Genomic DNA, 20,438 nt, shown 5'->3' with positions numbered 1-20,438 from the left:
CCTTGATATTCTGTATACTCTGAACTCCTGGTGATTGCACTAGGTCTGTGTGCTACATTTGCACAGAACCTTGAACTTGCACAACATCAAAGACTTGAGATTCTCTTTTCATTTCAAATGGCACCCTAGGTACACCAAAAAATCAGCAGCCATGGGCTGATGCATTTTTCTCTTCAGATGCCACCATAGAGCCCCTCCACCCCTTACCATTCCTGTCTTCAGATGCCTGGTGTCTTGTTTTCCTTTCCCCTGAAACTTCAGAGAGTGCATGGTGGCCACTCCCTTCTCAGGAGGAGAGGTGTTAAGAAAAAAGCTTCCAATGCCTTAGGGTCTCTGGGGCTGGCAAGAAGCAACTTTCCCCTTCAGAGGGTAGCAGGACCAGGATATAGCATCACACAGTAGCTAAAAATCCCTTAATGGAACAAACTGAACCTCCTAGTGAACCTGCAGAAGTTCATTCAGTGCTTGCCCGTGAAAACAGACCCTGCACTGCTTGGTTCATATAGCACACACACATTAAAGTAAATACTGCAAGGTTGGTTCATTATTATTTGTGTTGTGGGATGGCTCAAGTTCCCTGTGCACAATGGAAAGATGGCACCTGGCTAAAAGAATTTGCAGTCTAAGCCCTGCTATAGACCTCAGCCTGAATTGAGGGACAGAAGAGTTGGAATTTTTCCCCACATTTTTACTCATATTGATCTTGATTCTGCACCACTGAAGTCAATAGAAGCTTTACAGTTGACTTCAGTGGACATAGGATGAGGCCTTCTCTCACCAATTCTCTCTTGGTTCTGCCCTCAGTAGAAGACCCAGCAAGTCCCAGCCTAAGTTTACAAATACAAGAAGTTCAGATTTTGTTCGAAAGAATCTCATTTTGGTGTACTTATTCACAGGTTAAATGCTTTTATAAAAAGGATCTGATATAGATAATTTCCACATCTTTATATGGCTAGACTATTCTTTTTCTAGCTTGATTTTGGAGAAAAAGTGGCTACAAAATTTGGGAGACAGTCATCACCATTGACGAAACAAAGCAAAGGGCCCAATTCTGCCAGCTTTACCCATGCCTGAATGGCACCAAATTAGTTGCAAAATAAATGCAAGTATTCAACATGAGGGAGGATGGCAGGATCAGACCCAAAAAGAGCAAAAGAAAAGATACATTAAAAAGGCACATCATTACCTTTCTCACTGAGGGCTCAGTTCTGCCACTCTTATTCATGCTGAATAGTACCTTGCCCCATAAGAAGCCTACTGATTGAGACTATTGACAGAATGGAACCACACGCTTAGTCAGATACTGGAAAGGATTGGGCCCTTATCTCTGAGAATTGGGTTGTGCTAAATATGGTCGAGCCCTCAATTAGTATCCATTCGAATAAATAACTCCAGGTGTGCCAGAATGAGACATGCCAGCTGCTTGTCAGTCATTGGTAGAACAAGCGTATGACAGTACTCTCAGGAAGTTAAAAATTTACACTGGCTCAGGGTGTGTTTTGTTTGGTCTGGTTTTGTTGTTTTTGTTGTGTTTTTTTAAAGCTTCCTCTTTTCAAAGGTAGGTACTACTCAGCATGAGTAAGAGTTGCAAAACTAGGTTCTCAGTGAAAATTATTGATTGCAATATTTATTACGTGAGCACAAACGCTTCCTTTAGTCAGTATCTTTATTCTACTGTATCACTCACTGCTGGGGGAGAATAGAGCAACAAACATTAGCGTCACATTCTCTTCCAGTAGGTATGAGTTTATGGCAAAACCAGTCTCTGCCTCTGTAGGAAACAATCTGGATGTAAGGCATGTGAGCAAAGCAATTGCTTAACCCCTGTGTGGCACAAAAATTAGCTCCATGAAGGCTCCTATGGCAGTGTATAAGATATAGGAAGCAGGGAGAGCATGGCTGGGCCAGAGGAGAAATGTCAATGCACACACCTCTCCCCCATACTGTCTCCCTATGGGGAATGAGTGTATAAAGGCCAGTACAGCCTATTCTAGACATGTTGGGCAGGAGGAGGCTCAGCGGAGCAACTTGGGGGAGGTATAACCGAGCCCTTAGTTGGTATCTATACTAATAAATACCACTGTAGATGTGCCATTTTGAGAGATGCCAGCTGCTTCCCCAGTCATTGCTTGACAGTCATATGTGGAATGAGACCATGACAGAGTGATCTCATAAGAGTCAAAGATTTTTGCTGGCTCAATTTTTTTCTAAAGCTTCTTCTTATCAGAGTTCTAATGGACACAGTCAAGTGAATTGTAAAACCAACACCAGTTAGGTAGACATTGCATAGCGTCACTTGTTGGAGTAGCATAATTTTTCGAGCTGAAAAGTGCCGAACTGTTTCCTGACGAATTATTGTACTGAAAACACTAAAGCATATGCTTATGTGCTTGCAGGACTGGGGCTGGTGGTTCTATGGTTGCAGAGCTCATCCTATTGTTATCAGTGCCAGAAAACTTTCATAATTTTTGAAATATGAAATGGGATATTAAAAGTTCTTTTTTGGGGGGAACCAAATGTGCCCCAAATGAATGAATACAAACATTTTTAGAAGTTATATTAAACAGAACTGGGAAAGCAATAAATGAAACTTATCAGTTAAAAAGATGATAGTGAAGATATCCATAAAATCCTACACATAAAAAGATCCCTCATTACTCCAGGTTCCGTCACAGTTACATAATTTTTTAGATTTCAAAGTGCAAAATGAATTCATCCTCGTTGAAACTATGTGAATATCCATTATATTAACTGCCAAGAAATACCGTAACATAGATATAAATGTTTGATTTCTAGTTTAGACTTAAAAGGTTTCCCTTTATGTTCAAATAAACATTGCAAATGGGATTCTAGGCTTTTAGGAAAGATTTGTTGGCCAGTCATCATTTCCTGTAGTCTACAACATTTTACTTCATTTATTAACCAGAAGAAAGAACATGTACAGCTAAGTTGAAAAGATAACAATGAATTATTATTTATCTCGGTTGTTTGAAAAATGCACTACTAAAAAGGTTTGTGTCAGAAGAAAAGCACAAATATAAAATAAAGTGAGCTATATAAATTATAATAAAAAGCCCCAAAAATGATAAAACAACTCTGAGTTGTATGTAAAGAACTGTCTGGTTTGAGTTACTTAAATGTAAGTTGTTTCAACAACATGTTTATTGTTAAATGATTTGTCTAAAATGCTAATTCATCTAAAAGCAAAGCTTTTGAGGAAATTAAAGTAGGTATAATTTTTTAACTAAAGAATTTAACAGAATTAAAGTAATGTTTTTACTGACTTATTTAGACTTAGTCATCAATAGTTAGTTAAAAAAGGTAGCCAATGTGACTAAAAGATTAAACTTTCCACAAAAATGCAACCAACTTTCCTTCACATTTTGACTAAATTAAGGGGATGCCATGCATAGGCCTAGATTCACCAAAGCACACACTTAAGGTTAGTCATATGGTGAAATGATTTTTGAGTAGGGATGTACTTAACTCTTAACTTTAAGTACCTACTTTAAGCACATTAAGTGCTTTGCTGAATTAAGGCCTTAGCGAACTTGGCTACTCTAACTAATGCCCAGATGGTGTGGCCCTGTGGCCTCAGAGACTAACATGGCTACAACAACAAAGAGTTTCCTGAGACTAACATGGCTATAACAACACTGCATACAGGGTTTACTGAAGGCATTCCGGAGATTACAGTGATGCACTGGCCATATTGCCACCCCAGGAATGTCTTCAGTAAACCCTGTATGCAGTGTTGTTGTAGCCATGTTAGTCTCAGGATATCAGAGGCGTAAGGGTGAGGTATTATCTTTTATTGGACCAATTTCTGTTGATGAGAGAGACAAGCTTGTCTCTGTCCCCAGCAGAAGTTGGTCCAAAAAAAGACATTACCTCACCCACCTTGTCTCTTCAGTAAATCCTTTATGTGAGGGCTGGAGGCTGCAGAGGGTATTCCCAGCTGGGAAGAGCTGGCAGCTTTCTAGCTCCTTTGCGTTACAGGAGCAGTTCAAAGGGATCAGTGCAGAATTAAGGTTGAGCCCTATCTGTCTAGCTTTCTTGGTTCTTATATGACAACCATCACTATAGTAGCAGAGCACCGTCACAACAGGCAGAGATGATATTTTGTAGCCTAATACAGTTTTCGTCACATATTCTTAGCTTTCCTTCAGTTATGATCTCCAAGGGCTCAGTTCAAGAGACCATGAACCTCATTCTCTTTTGCCCTGCACATTGTGTATCTATTGACACCTGTACAGAATGAGTGCAAAGTAGATATGAAATGCTAACAAGTCAGAATGGTAACATCTTACACCCACTTTTCTCTGGTATAAATGACTCCACAAGGTGGATGGCAGGGAAGCATCAAACCATGTATGCATACCCATCTGCACTGCATATTGGCAGGTCTGGACTATATCTTGGTTTCACAGCTGGCTGATTGTTTCAGCAGAAGGGTCAGATTTCCACAGAAACCAGAAAAAAATTAAAATACTTTGTGATCCCAAAGTACAGAAGTGACCAGGAGGTGAAGTGTTCATGAAAAAAGAGCTGATTTCTTTCTGCAGCCCTTAGTATGCTACACTCTTAAAACTTTAAATCCCCTCCAACATCTGTGTAATACATTTTACAGGACTGGCAGTTATTCTGACTCAAAACTGCAGTAACTCCCTGCAGCACAAAGTGGGAAAGGTTTACGTTTAAGGAGACAAAAGTGTCTCTGTGACCTGGGAGGGGTTACGTTTATATAAAATAATTGTGACTGAGGAATCTGTTAGTGGGAAAATTCTTGAGTTAGCTCTGTTGAGTTGTGATCCCTGATCTATGAAATCAGCTCTCTTTATGGCCCATGAGTAAATTGCTTTGGGGTTGTCTATTTAGTGGGAGGGTGAATTGTAGTCTGCATCAAAGTGCACCCTGACTATTCTATAGCGCAAATTAAAAAGTATGTAGTTCATGTTAACGTAGTTCTGTTTCAAATAGGGCTATGTTAATGCAAACTAGGCACCTTTTAGTCTGGGCTAGCAGGATCTACATGGGGAAGTTACAGTGCGACACTTAAGTGTGTGCTGCAATTCACAGTGCAGAGACATGTAGACAAGCCCATAATCTCTCAATATGCAATACTAATGTGTCCATCACTGTGGTGTCTAAATACCACCTTTAATCGCTTTGTGCCTCATTTTCCTAGTCTGTAAAATGGGAGTAATTTCATTTGCCTATTGCACAGTAAAATCGTGAGAATCAGTTAATGTTTTGCGTATTGCATTCCAAATAGAGCACCTGATTCTGATCTTATTCTAACTTCACTGACTTCAGTTACTCATAATTTTTATTCTGGTGTCCTGCCACTAGTCAATGGAGAATTAGGCCCACTAAGTGCTATCCATACAAGCATTAAATGAATGTCACCCTCCCTTATATTAGAAAATCAGACTGACTGCACAAATTAACTTTTCAGTAGCTTTAGTCAAGTACCTTTTCAAAGCTGTTTCCTGCCTGAGTGAGCTGATGGCAGCCAAGGAATGGATCACTCTCTGTTGGGCATTTGACAGTTTTTCAAGCATAGTACTATAGGAATTGCCATGCTGATCCATCTTGTACAGTATCCCATCTCTGAGAGTGGCTAGTGCCTGATGCTTCAGAGGAAGGTGTAAGAATACACAGAATGGACAATTAAGAAGAAATTGGCCTTGTGGACAGGTTATTCCATAACCCTTGTCTACTAGTAGTAGGTTGGTTTATGCCCTGAAGCATGAAGTATTGTATCCCTTATACCTTTTTGTCCAGTAACATTCATATAAATTCATTCATATAAATGTGTAGTAATCATGTTTCAAATCCTTCTTAAATCTTGACCTCAGTGATATTTTGTGGCAGCAAGTTTCAGAGGTTAAGTATGCATTGTGTTACAAAAAAAAAAGTTGTCTTGTTCTTGTATTATGAGAGTATATAGGAGTGCCCAGCTTACGTTCTTTATGCCATTAATTATTTTACATATATCTATCATGACACCTTCATTGTCATCTCCTAAAACTGTACAATCCCAATCTTTTAACCTCTCCTCATGTAGAAGTGTTTCCATACCTCTAATAACTTTCATCATCTGCCTCTGGACCCCTTCCGTAAGTGTCCTATCTTCTTTGAGGAAGGGTGACCAGAGCTGGGCATGGTATGTCAGGTAGGTAGGTAGGTAGATAAATAGATAGATATAATGCAGTAAAATCGTAGAAATAAGTGACTGGAAAAAACTCAGTGGAGCTTTTGGTCACTACTTCATTTCCCTCATCCTTCACCCTACCATTGCAAGACATGAAAACATTTCAGTTCAAACACAAAAGTCCTGTCTTAGCAGGCAAAAAAGGGGTTTGCGCATGTTTGTTTGTGGGGAGCCTAGGCTACAACATAGCTAATGCACATTCCAACCATGTTAGCTTGCATCTTAGTGAGTGTTAAAGGGGCTTTTGAATCTAGTTAAGCAATTTTGATTGCATTAGCATGATTAAAAACCTCACCTTTTATGTTTGTCAAGACCGGGCCAAAGATTCTTGGTAACCATAATAATAATCAGTGCCACCAATGTACTAGATATTTCTGGAAACAAACCTAGCAAAGATTTTAGTAGTGTCATGGAATCTGGCTACATTTTTTTAAGGTTGAGTCTGATGGGTGCTTCTAAGAAAAACAGTTTCCAGCAGTTCTCAAACTGTGGGTTGCAACCCCAAAGTTCTTTTAATGTGGTTGGCAGGGCCAGTGTTAGACTCGCTCGGGCCCAGGGCTGAAGCCGAAGCCTGAGCCCTGCCGCCAGGGGCCGAAGGCAAAGCTCGAGGGCTTCAGCTTCAGAGCCCGTGAAGCAGGGTTTGGGTTGTGGCTTTAGCCCCAGTCCCCAGCAAATTTAACACCAGCCCTGGGACAGCAGGGCTTGGGCTTTGGCTTCAGCCCACATGGCAGATGCAGGGGGGTGGGTCCTGTAGTAATTTTTGTTGTCAGAAGAGAGTCACGGTGCAATGAAGTGTGAGAACCGCTGAGTTAAACTTAAGGCAAGGATGAAAGAAATTAATGAAATAAATATAAGGTTAATGTGCGGTGAGGACTTAGCTAGTATTTCATAGGTATTATTTCTGTTAGATGCATTCTGTTGAATACTCATGTACAAAGCTGGATAGAGTCATATGTAAAATCCAGATCTACTCCTTGGGAAAAAGAAACATAAACATCTTGTTCCAAGTATATCAGGTTGGTTATCTCCAACTAAAGTAGTTTGTTCATGTGGCACTTCCTTGGGTCCAACAGATGAGCAGTATATTTGTGCGTGCTCAAAAGGATTGGAGAAATATGAAATCAGTGTAATTTGCTAGTTCTTGTTGTGCTTAGTAGAGTTGGGAGAAGGCTGGTAAAAAAAAAAAAAACCCTTCAGGGATATTCACTCAAGTCTGCAAGTGAATTTCGTTTGGATGTCTTCATGTCCCTTTTATGGGATGGATCCTGCCACTGGATCTTCACAAGCAGATCCACTTGCAGGAATGCTCATATCTTTGCTTTCTGTGAGCATCTCTGTGATTCTTTCGTTACCAGCAATGTTTGCAGAAAACAAATATCAAAGTTGCATGGACGTGTGAGTATTTGTGGAAACTGAATTTTAAATTTGAACTGGTAGGTATTCACTCTGGAACTGCTTGGTGTTTGCTCATTCAGTCAGGAACAGAAACAGTGCGGTATGATTTATCTGATTAATCACAATTAACCAACTCATCTCAGTCTTCCTACACTGCACGTTTCTCATGATTCATCAATAACATTAAAACATTGTTAAATGCTTTCAAATAATGAATAAAATCATGGAAATTGTCATCTGCTGATGGATATTTTAGTGATTAGAAGAGACGCTGAATTCATCAGAGACATTATTTGGTCTCCATGGAGTGGCACATCATTCCATTTTAGGTCAGAGTATTGTGTGTGGAAATAGGGGAATCCTGCACAATGAGGCAAACATAGTAAAGGATTGAGATTTCTCATTCTATTTTTGTATATAATGCTTTCAGCACTACTTTCTTGTTTTGTGTTTATTTTCACAGGTTTGTGAAATCAGTGGGAATGTTGAAGAATTTAATTAAAACAAAATCATAATTATCAAACCTACACCTGATGATCTGTTTTAGTTTACATATAATAATTTTAAATAGTTATTTTTATAATATCAACAATACTTAAATGGAATTACTCTGTGTGGATGCTGTAATGCACCGAATCAGATTACCAACTATGGCACAGTGTCCTTAGGTAAAGAAGGTTTACTGTCACTTTTGAATACATAGTTGGTATAATGTATTTTGTTTAGTTTATATCCCTGTTATTTTGGAGTGACATTTGATATATTAAACTTTGCCTGATCAAAACAAACTTTGCTTAAAGATTTATGTATTTTAACTTGTCTAAGGTTTTCTACTCCTCATATTTTTGTAATCTTTTCTCATTTTTAGATTAATAAACATTAAAGCATTTACCCTCATCTACCAATATGTATGTACTGTTCAAGTCTCTCAGAGAGCTAGTTGCTCACCATAGTCACCTGCAAAGATGGGTAGGTGGGAGAGAAAGAGAAGGGGGTAAAGAAGGGAGGTGTAGCAGAATCAGGTGTTGCCTGTGTCACGTAGCTTTGTACTGAGTTTATCAACTTTGTTCTTAAAAAAATAAACACAGACTCTGTTAAAATAGAATACACACATGAGGAATGAAACATGCATGCTAAAAATAAAGCACTAAGGGAATTTCATGTAGACAATGAATTTTATTTACCCATATAAATTACTGAAACAAATTATCTGTTTTAAACAAGTTAATTGGTGTAAGCTGCTTGTTTGGAATTTTAAGACATGTCTGCGCACAGATATCAAATTAAGGGATGTGATGATGACTACATTTACGGATCTCATTTAGCTGTTGATAAGCATATTTGCAGCTTGTTTTCTTTTGTCTTCAGTTACGTTCAATTGTTTTTGTATCTTAGACATAACCGTATAATGAAACTGCTTGCAACTGTTACAAAAACAGACTGTAACCACCATCAGATTGTTTAAGAAATAAAAATGAATTCCCTCTCCTGAACACTCAAACAATGTGGGTCTATTGGTTGGATTTTTTCCCTCACTCAAACACACTGAATGCTGGCAGGTAACAGTTTACACCAGACCACATGGAAGAGCATGCTAGAAAATGTTCCTGACTCATAGATATTTTGCTTTATGAACCATAATACCTCTGGCCCCAATCTTGCACTGAGCTATACACAGCTAGACTGATGTCCCAATGGAATCTACCCCGCTGGCGCTCATTGCAGGATTGGGACCTTTATACTTATCCCTAGTTCATGAAGAAAACTTGGTTACATAGTGCACATTTGAAATATGCTTGAAGGTGTGTGTGTGTGTGTGTGTGTGTGTGTGTGTATGTATGCGTAAGCGCCAACTCTGTGGGTGCTCCAGGGCTGGAGCACACATGGGAAAAAATTAGTGTGTGTTTAGCATCCACTGGCAGCCAGCTCCCCGCCTCCTCCCCTCCTGCCCAGCACCTCCCGTCTACAAGCAACTCCGCCAGTCAACTCCTCCCCCTTGCTTCCAGTGCCTTCCACCTGCTGCAATCAGCTGTTCTACGGTGTGCAGGTGGCGCTGGGGTGGGAGGAGCAGGGACAGGGAGCACTGGGGGTAGGGGGCAGAACTGGGTGGGAAGAGATGGGGCAAGGGTGGGGGCTTGGGCAAAGGGGTGGGGTGGGGGCAGAGTGGGGAGGGTTGGGCACCCCTGGGGCCCGGAGGAAGCCGGCACCTGTGTGTGTATGTGCCTACAGAATGGTCTGGGATAACCCCATTCCATATTTATTCTTTGTGCATATCCTGTTTTCCCATTACACAAGTCAAAACCGAACAAGGATTTGGTTATTTTTAGGAGGTGGTGGGAGGATGATGATAGGATTTCACCCTCCTTATTCAGAACCTGCCTGGTAACGTTGTGGATTATTGCATGAGAGAAATTAGAATCCAGCCAGCCTCTTTGGCAGTCTGTTGGTTCTAGAAGTGCTTACTTTTGTAAGAACTTGAATGACATGTTTGGGTGGGTTGTTAAAATGGGTGGGATGGGGGTAATTTATGCTTCCAGGGAGGAAGTCTCCTGGGTGCAGAAAGGAAAGGCAAGGCTTATGCATCTTGGTGGTGCACAGAACTTTCCCAGGTCTTAGGCGCTGAGGTAAATTTCACCCTCAGTACAAATATTTAACTCCCAATAAAGCTATGGGAATTCAACCAGTATATCAAGGGAAGGACACACTTCCTAGAGAATGTAGCAGGATGGCTGGACTCTGCAGCAATGCCAGCTCTCACAATACTTGGTGTTTTTTGAAGCCTAGGGTCCTGCAATCGTGGTGATGTGAAAATTTCAGCTTTCATTTTTTTAAAGGCAGTTTCTAGAACAGCTTGAATCATAGAACCATAGAAGATTAGGGTTGGAAGAGACCTCAGGAGGTCATCTAGTGCAACCCCCTGCTCAAAGCAGGACCAACCCCAACTAAATCATCCCAGCCAGGGCTTTGTCAAGCTGGGTCTTAAAAATCTCTAAGGCTGGAGATTCCACCACCTCCCTAGGTAACACATTCCAGTGCTTCACCACCCTCCTAGTGAAATAATGATCTGAAATCATGATCTGACTGACCCTAAAGTTTCAAAAACCAGAAGGCAAATAAACAGAGCCTTATCTTTAAAAAAAAAAGTGTCTCGTGATTTTTAACCCAATCTTGTAATTGTTGACTGTTTGGTGTTGGCAAGGCTCTCTGTACTGTATGCGGCAAGCAAGATCTCCAAACCTTGCCCATAAAACCAGGCGCTCAAGCAATCACTGCCGCTGGCCCCAAATAAGCTGGCAGCAAGGCTTAATGAGTCATTAGAGCTACCTGGAGGAATCAAGAGATGCTTAGTAGACAACAAGCACCTTGGTCCATATGTATAAACAGCAGCTGGGAAGGCTACACAGAAGGTGTGTGTGTTACAAGCTGTGGGAAGGCTTATTCATTTTCTGTTTGGCCTTTTGGCTTCAGGAAGCAGTTTCCATTTGCCAATTGTTTATGGAATAAACGCTGCCTAAACCGAACGGAGACTCACTTGTGCAAGTTCTGCTTTTTGCTGCCACTACCCTCGCTGGTTTGTTGCAGTGTTAAGGTGCTTTTTTATTTCTACAACCAAACACCCAAAGCCAGCACTCAAAGTGCTGCATGATGAATGCGCCTCTTCCGAACAATATACAGAATGGACTAGGAACACTTTTTTCATAGATACCTTATCAGCCAAAGCTGAAGCCTAAGCTTCTTCTCCCAGTGGAAAAAGAGCTCTGCTCAGTAGGAATATCATTCTCATAGCAAAATGCTATGAAAAGCTGGATTTATTAGCCTTTTTAATGCAGCAGGTGTACATAATATCAATAATATTTGCTAGCAAGAAAAATACCACTATATTTTGGGCCTGACGGTTATAAAAAGCCAGTCAGCTGTGAACCAGCTGAGCGGCGAACAGCGGAAAGGGTAACAGAGGGAGTTTGCCTGGGATCTGTCCGAGAGGAGGTACGCTGAGTGCTGCATTACGGGGGCTGTGTTGGTGAGTATCTGAGTGTCTGTTGCGGGGACAGTTTGCCAGTTTGACCGTGTGCTTCATTGTTTGAAAAGTGTGAATTGGGAGTGCTTTGTTCCAAGTGAGCCTTGAGTGGGCCTGACTGTTATAAAAAGGCAGCTGCGAACCAGCTGAGCGGCAAACAGAGGGAGTTTGCCTGGGAGTTCGCCTGGGGAGAGCCCACTGTGGCTTTCATCTTGCAGGCTTCTCTGAGTAGTTACAACACCTGAGGAAGCTCGTAGAAGGAAGGTAATATGGATGGTGAGCATTCAGCTGTTGTGACCTGCACAGGATGTGCCATGTTTGTCTTTCTTCCACAGGACAGAAGCAACTTTGTCTGTACAAAGTGCAAGCTGATCTCCATATTGGAAGAGAAGGTTCAAGGTCTGGAGAGACAAGTATGAACCCTGTGTTGCATAAGAGAAACTGAAGATTTCCTGGACAGACATCAGGATATGCTTCTACGGGCACAACATTCTGAAGATTCAGAGCAGGCTGCGCAGCGGGGACAGGAGGAGGTGAAGAAATTTGGCAGCACGTTACCTCCAGAAGAAGAAAGGGGAGCATCCATGTACCAGCAATGCAGATACAGGTAAGCAACCGTTTTCATGTTCTCTCCGGAGGTACTAATGCGGAGAGTAGACTAGATGATACATCTGAGGGAAGGGAGCAGAAGGAGACTCTGCCGATTGGAAGGCATGAGATGCACTGTCCTAGGGATGGGGATTCCATGACCACCTCTCCCAAGAGAAGGAGGCGGGTGGTGGTGGTCGGGGACTCACTCCTCAAGGGGACTGAGTCATCTATCTGCCGCCCCGACTGGGAAAACCAAGAACTCTGCTGCTTGCCAGGAGCTAGGATTCATGATGTGACAGAGAGACTGCCGAGACTCATCAAGCCCTCAGATTGATACCGCTTCCTACTTCTCCACTTGGGCACCAGTGATACTGCCAAGAATGACCTTGAGCGGATCACGGCAGACTACCTGGCTCTAGGAAGAAGGATAAAGGAGTTTGCGGAACAAGTGGTATTTTCGTCCATCCTCCCTGTGGAAGGAAAAGGCCTGGGTAGAGACCGTTGAATCGTGGAAGTCAACAAATGGCTACGCAGGTGGTGTCGGAGAGAAGGCTTTGGATTCTTTGACCATGGGATGGTGTTCCAAGAAGGAGGAGTGCTAGGCAGAGACAGGTTCCACCTAACGAAGAGAGGGAAGAGCATCTTCGCGAGCAGCCTGGCTAACCTAGTGAGGAGGGCTTTAAACTAGGTTCCCTAGGGGAAGGAGACCAAAGCCCTGAGGTAAGTGGGAAAGTGGGATACCGGGAGGAAGCATGAGCAGGAGAGCACAAGAGGGGAGGGCCCCTGCCTCATATTGAGAAAGCGGAACGATGAGCGAGTTATCTTAAGTGCCTATACACAAATGCAAGAAGCCTGGGAAACAAACAGAGAACTGAAAGCCTTGGACAGTCAAGGAATTATGATGTGATTGGAATAACAGAGACTTGGTGGGATAACTCACATGACTGGAGTACTGTTATGGATGGATATAAATTGTTCAGGAAGGACAGGCAGGGCAGAAAAGGTGGGGGAGTTGCATTGTATGTAAGAGATCAGTTTGACTGCTCAGAGCTCCAGTATGAAACTGCAGAAAAACCTGAGAGTCTCTGGATTAAGTTTAGAAGTGTGAGCAACAAAGGTGATGTTGTGGTGGGAGTCTGCTATAGACCACCATACCAGGGGGATGAGGTGGACGAGGCTTTCTTCTGGTAACTAACGGAAGTTACTAGATTGCAGGCCCTGGTTCTCATGGGAGACCTCAATCACCCTGATATCTGCTGGGAGAGCAATACAGTGGTGCACAGACAATCCAGGAAGTTTTTGGAAAGTGTAGGGGACAATTTCCTGGTGCAAGTGCTGGAGGAACCAAGTAGGGGCAGAGCTCTTCTCGACCTGCTGCTCACAAACCGGAAAGAATTAGTAGGGGAAGCTAAAGTGGATGGGAACCTGGGAGGCAGTGACCATGAGATGGTCGAGTTCAAGATCCTGACACAAGGAAGAAAGGAGAGCAGCAGAATATGGATGCTGGACTTCAGAAAAGCAGACTTTAACTCCCTCAGGGAACTGATGGGCAGGATCCCCTGGGAGAATAACATGAGGGGGAAAGGAGTCCATGAGAGCTGGCTGTATTTCACAAATACAAATGGACAAATGACCAGGGAAGAGTATAAAAAATATTGCTCAGGCATGCAGGAGTGAAATCAGGAAGGCCAAATCACACTGGGAGATGCAGTTGGAACGAGATGTTAAGAGTAACAATTTTTCAGGCATGTTAGCACCAAGAAGGAAGTCAAGGAAAGTGTGGGCTCTTTACTGAATGAGGGAGGCAACCTAGTGACAGAGGATGTGGAAAAAGCTAATGTACTCAATGCTTTTTTTGCCTCTGTCTTCACAAACAAGGTCAGCTCCCAGACTGCTGCACTGAGCAGCACAGCCTGGGGAGGAGGTGACCAGGCCTCTGTGGAGAAAGAAGTGGTTTGGGACTATTTAGAAAAGCTGGATGAGCACAAGTCCATTGGACCAGATGCGCTGCATCTGAGAACACTAAAGGAGTTGGCAGATGTGATTGCAGAGCCATTGGCCATTAGCTTTGAAAACTCATGGCAATCGGGGAAGGTCCTGGATGACTGGAAAAAGGCTAATGTAGTGCCCATCTTTAAAAAAGGGAAGAAGGAGGATCCGGGGAACTACAGGCCAGTCAGCCTCACCTCAGTCCCTGGAAAAATCATGGAGCAGGTCCTCAAGTAATCAATTCTGAAGCACTTAGAGGAGAGGAAAGTGATCAGGAACAGCCAGTATGGATTCACGAAGGGCAAGTCATGCCTGACTAATGTAATTGCCTTCTATGATGAGATAACTGGCTCTGTGGATGAGGGGAAAGCAGTGGACGTGTTATTCCTGGACTTTACCAAAGGTTTTGATACCGTCTCCCACAGTATTCTTGCCAGCAAGTTAAAGAAGTATGGGCTGGATGAATGGACGATAAGGTGGATAGAAAGCTGGCTAGATTGTCGGGCTTAATGGGTAGCGATCAATGGCTCCATGTCTAGTTGGCAGCCGGTATCAAGTGGAGTGCCCCAAGGGTCGGTCCTCAGGCCGGTTTTGTTCAATATCTTCATTAATGATCTGGAGGATGGCGTGGACTGCACCCTCAGCAAGTTTTCAGATGACACTAAACTGGGAGGAGAGGTAGATACGCTGGAGGGTAGGGCTAGGATACAGAGGGCCCAAGACAAATTAGAGGATTGGGCCAAAAGAAATCTGATGAGGTTCAACAAGGACAAGTGCAGAGAAAGAAGGCCAATGGCATTTTGGGCTGTATAAGTAGGGGCATTACCAGCAGATCGAGGGACATGATCGTTCCCCTCTATTCAACATTGGTGAGGCCTCATCTGGAGTACTGTGTCCAGTTTTGGGTTCCACACGACAAGAAGAATGTGGAAAAATTGGAAAGTGTCCAGTGGAGGGCAACACAAATGATTAGGGGACTGGAACACATGACTTATGAGGAGAGGCTGAGGGAACTGGGGTTATTTAGTCTGCAGAAGAGAAGAATGAGGGGGGATTTGATTGCTGCATTCAACTATCTGAAAGGGGGTTCCAAAGAGGATGGATCTAGACTGTTTTCACTGGTAGCAGACGAGAGAACAAGGAGTAATGGTCTCAAGTTGCAGTGGGGGAGGTTTAGGTTGGATATTAGGAAAAACTTTTTCACTAGCAGGGTGGTGAAGCACTGGAATGCGTTACCTAGGGAGGTGGTGGAATCTCCTTCCTTAGATATTTTTAAGGTCAGGCTTGAGAAAGCCCTGGCTGGGATGATTAAGTTGGGGATTGGTCTTGCTTTGAGCAGGAGGTTGGACTAGATGACCTCCTGAGGTCCCTTCCAACCCTGATATTCTATGATTCTATGATAATAAGGGACTTGTATAGAAAAATTATATAGACACAATGAAAGTCTAAATCTATGAAAATGCCATAGTCTGTTCAGCAAGCAACTGTCTTTCTTTCTAAACACCTGTTACAATCAAAGTCTCTTTATTTTAAGACACTTACAGCATGTGTTTTTACTTAGCTGCATTTTTTCTTTAACAGCTTCTTGCCATTGATGAACTATCTGAATCATCATTAAAACATCCTTCATGTGTCCCTATTAACTTCAATAGTGTTAAAGTAGCGATAAACTCCTTCTGTGTTGCCTCACTTTGAGTAGTTAACATCATCTGGCAGCATTTTTTTAAGTAACGTCTTATTCGCCCAGGTCTCCATCTTTAAGGATTTTAGGTGTGTGTGGAAGAGAAATGGGAAAGAAAGTTCTTTGCAGAACTTTGAGTGAGAATGATTTCTTTCTGAAATGTGTTTATTTTGTGGAAATTTCCCCTGATCAAATCTCTTGTCATGAAATACATGCAAAACATTTAAAAAAATCAAATAATTCATCTAGATAATTGAAGGCAGTAAGAACGGGTAAGCATTTGACTGGCCCACCTAGTCAGAAAATGACTCAATTTCTAGAGTACATTAATCAAGGATTATGCCTCAAATAAACTTTAAATAGGCAACAGATTTGGCAACGATGTTAAATCATTTAGTGGGGGGGGGGGGAGAGAGGTGTTATTGCTAAATTCGTGCCTGACAAAGAAAGAAACCTTTAAACGTAGAATCACTTTCAATACCCAGTTGCTGATAGAAGGAAGAAACCTCATTATAGCTTAATTATAGACTTAAGTTATAAAATATCTAGCCCCGATAACTTCAATTTCTATGTTATATTTTCTGATCATTTGATGCAAAACTCAAACTAGCTATAGTGTAGATTTTAAAACATACTAGTTTGCTGATTTGTCATTTACCATGGAAAACTGAGTTTAGCTAACTTAATCTGACTTTTCTGCTTAAAAAAGCATAAAACATGTTATCATGTGAATAGTGGCAAAAATAAACCTCCAGCTCCCCAATCTGACAACTTCTAACATGCAGTATCAAATAAAAAATGACATCTTTTCCCAGTTGCTGCCCTGGAATTTAGGTTCAATCTGTGCAGAGCACATGCATCTCTAGTTATATTTTAACATACAAAGATGATATAAACTAATATGAAATACACCTGGTCTGTATTTAGCTCTTTGGGAGTCCTGGAACTTTAGTTATGTAACCTCATGCTTTCATTTGGCTGTACTGCGAGAAAGTTTGAAGGGTTAACAATGTTTTCCTAGCACTGTAAATGTTCAGATGCATTCTTCAAGCCTTTCCAGAGCAATTCTACTGCAGCACCAGGTTTTCATTATTTGAGACACTGTCTACAAACATCTCCTTGTTTTATGGAGAGATAAACGGTGCTGTGCTTTCTGAGTGTTACATTGGGTAATGAGGAATGAGATCATGAAAACAATCATCTCAATTCCCTGGCTGTGACTTCAAAACAAGAGCTTGAACACAGAAAGCTGCTGATTCCAACCGTTGGCATTAGTCTCCCCTTCATGCTATAGCATTGCTGAGAGTTACCTGGGGGCAACGAGAGAATAGACCCTGCTCAGTGTTATAATGCCTGATAGAATTGCTGCTTGAGCAGAATGTGTGCTCTGCCCCTGACTTTCTACGGTTCGTGGCTGAAACGGATGCATTGTTTCATCTGCAAGGGTTAAACCTAGAGGAGTCCTGCTCTCCTAGAGATCACCCTCCTCTACTTGGTGAAGTGAGGATTCCCACCAGGCAGGAACTGGGTCTGGGCCTCCCATCCTATTCCATCCAGAAGAGCAACAACAGCAGCAGCTGGTCAGAAAAGAGACATCCCAGGTAGGGCTCCCTATTCAGCTGTTCCCTACAGGCAGATTTGTCACCCTGCCAATGCTCCACAATTATTGAAATGTTGTAGGAATGGTAGTAAATATTTCTATAATGATAGTGTCTAAAGGCCCCAAATGCTGACTGGGAACCCATTGTGCTGGGTTCTGTACAGACATAGAAAAGAGACAGTCCCTGTCCTGAAGGGCTTCTAGTCTAAAGATACAAACATGAAGGGAAGGGGGTAGACACACAACATATAAGCAAGTGAATATGGTGAAGACTTGGCACAGCTTTGTTAGTTAAATGTTGTGTAGTTTCTTATTTATTTAACCCACCAAAGTGCAGGCAATTGCAATGGGACTTTCAGACTTTCCAGCAAAGAAACCCCCTAACTCATTGATGTTTTTACATCAATCCAGACCCCCCATCCTGGTAACGATGGAGCAGCAGGGATATTCCCTACCTCATTCCATACACTGCACACACGTGTGTGCACTTTTGCTTGGCAATCTATGGGCTACTTGGGGACATGATTTCCTTTTGGAGACATTTCTTCTCCGGTCCTGAATCTCTTCCTCTCGTTATGACACAAAATGATGCAGCCCTCCATAAAACTGAGTTTGGGTTGCTACCCAAAAGTACCAGGGTGAAATCCTGAGTCCACTGAAGTCATTGAGAGTTTTGCTGTTGACTTCAGCGGAGCCAGGATTTCACTCTCCATTGTCCATCAGAGTTGCTGAAGAGAGACAAGGTGGCTGAGGTAATATCTTTTATTGGATCAACTTCTGTTGGTGAGAGAGACAAGCTTTCGAGAGCTGCTCTTCAGGTCTGGAAAACTCAGATGGTCACAAGGTGGAACAGATTGTTTAGCATAAGTAGTTTACACGTATTTCAAGGGACCATTCAAGGTGAAGTGGCTCATTAACCCCCTCCATTCACCAGGAGGAAGGGAAGGAAGGGGGGGTTATTAGTGGGTTATAGATTGTTGTAATATGCGACAAATTCAGGAGGCATTTTTACAGGCTATGCAACCTGTCAGTCACTGCCAGCAAGGGCTAGTGCTCTGGAGGCCTTGCATGTTGCTGCTAGCAGAAGTCCTGGCACAGACACCTAATATGAGGAAAAATAAAAAGGGCCATTCAGACCTACCTATTTCAATCACCACAACTGTATCTAAGCAGCACATGAGGAATTTGTGGATAAATTCCAAAAACGTGCCAAAAATTCTCCCTGTGGGCTGAGAAGTACAGTAATTCAAAATCTCTCCATGCCTCCCAAAGTCATTCTGTCTCTATTGATGTGTGTAATCCAAGTGTTCGCAGTTCTGGGTTTAATAAGTATGGGGTCCTTCAGAGCAACTTGGAACTCCTATTCCCTTTAGTGACACTACTTTGTTGTGTCCAGAACACATTATCTACCTGGGTGATTGAACAGAGATCTTACGAAATTTAAAACACCTTCCTAGTGCTATTTATTGAAAACAGCGAATAGGCTTGCCTGGGGCATATGAATACATAAGCCTTTGGGGAAAGACATCAGCATCAACCTCAGCTGTGATTTCACATCTGCTGTTTCCTAAGGCAGTTTAGGATTATTGAGAGGCTGAAGCTAAAACTCTTGTGGTCAAATCACAGCCAAGATCTCTCTATGGTGTATATCCACTCTTTCCTTTATACGCAAATTAATTCAGACCATAACGAATTAAACGTCTTCTGACACTTATTTTGTATAATGAATGTTCATATAAGGCCATGCCAAATTCCATTCTTCTAATGTTGGAACATTCTGAGATTTCCACCTTCTTAGACATGACAGTGAAATGATAATCCTTTTTGAAAAAATGAAGTTTGTATCCTGCCAGTTTGAAAAATCATGTAAGAGGAATACTTGCAGCAGGGTGGATTTTTTTATTCCTAATAACACCAAATCAATTATCCTTGATTAGAATATTTTGATTTTTTGGACACGATCTGATTACACATGGAAAGCACACAGTCACATCTCATTTAACTAACATCTAAGTCTTTAAGATGGAGTTTAATAAGTCCTATGTAATGTTTTAAAATAAGTTAACTTCATGTTTTTCTTTGCTATTCTGGTAATGAAATCGGAAATCTGGCACAAGTGTCACTTAAAGTTGCATTTCATTTGATCTCCCATTGTGCCCTCAGAGATAGGCAGGCTGTCAGTGGGTGAGAGATTACTAGTAATAAGTAGAACTGTGCAAATAATGGATTTTTGAGGGAGGTGCAAAAAAAATTTTTTTTAGTAATTTGGGTCAACTGTAAATGATTTTTACCTGAATTTTTGGTGAATTGAAGGATTGGAAAGAATTTCATTTTAATTTTGACTGGTTTTCATGTTTTTGAACTTTTCTAATTGAGGGAAATTTCAAAACAAAAAGTTATTTCAACCTGAAAGATTGAAATGTTTCATTTAAAAAATGTCAGAATGAAACATTCTGCCTTTATCAGGATGGTTTTTTGGTTTTGGTTTTCGTTTGTTAGGTTGGTTGGTTAGTTGGTTTGGTTGGTTGGTTGGCTGGGTTTGGCTGAGCTGAATTCAGGAAATGTTTCAGTGTCACTAAATCTGTACTTTCCACCAACACAAAAAGTTTTGTCTTAAAAAATTGTGCCCCGTGTGACCCGATGGGCAGAGGGCATGAGGTGCATAGAGTTTTACAGGGATCTCCTGGGTTGGATATCTGTACTGAAGGATGGCATGTTGGATCTTCATTGAGAGCCAGTAGCCTACTGGTCATCATAATCATTGCAAAATATATATATGGATAATATTTAAGGTGTTATGTATTGGTATTGAAAAATTATCTTTTTAAGGTCTTGAAGTTAAGGCAGGTTGCCAGGTTGCCTCAGAAATGTTCCTTTCAGGCAGGAGGTAACAGATGTCTGTCTCCCTGTCTGGCCATTTTGGTTTTGTATGCCCCACACTGTATAC

General features: G+C 41.8%; 1 protein-coding gene across 8 annotated transcripts in view; it reads left to right on the top strand.

Annotated features, from left to right (window-relative positions):
* The window catches only part of C2H8orf34 (chromosome 2 C8orf34 homolog), a 360,017-nt gene that overhangs the window by 229,847 nt on the left and 109,732 nt on the right, over window positions 1-20,438 (top strand). For 2 of the 8 annotated variants that reach the window (XM_048840894.2, XM_048840891.2), the window contains exon 14: window positions 8,076-9,116. The exons of the other annotated variants lie outside the window; for them this stretch is intronic. In XM_048840894.2, the coding sequence (XP_048696851.2) occupies window positions 8,076-8,083 (8 nt within the window). In that variant the 3' untranslated portion in view covers window positions 8,084-9,116. Of the gene's footprint in view, window positions 1-8,075; window positions 9,117-20,438 lie in introns of those variants that run through there. 8 annotated transcript variants of the gene reach the window in all.

Source organism: Caretta caretta, chromosome 2 (assembly GCF_965140235.1).
Source record: "Caretta caretta isolate rCarCar2 chromosome 2, rCarCar1.hap1, whole genome shotgun sequence".
NCBI lineage: Eukaryota > Metazoa > Chordata > Testudines > Cheloniidae > Caretta > Caretta caretta.
Note: the sequence above shows the minus strand (reverse complement) of the source record. Positions and strands in the feature narration are given on the sequence as shown.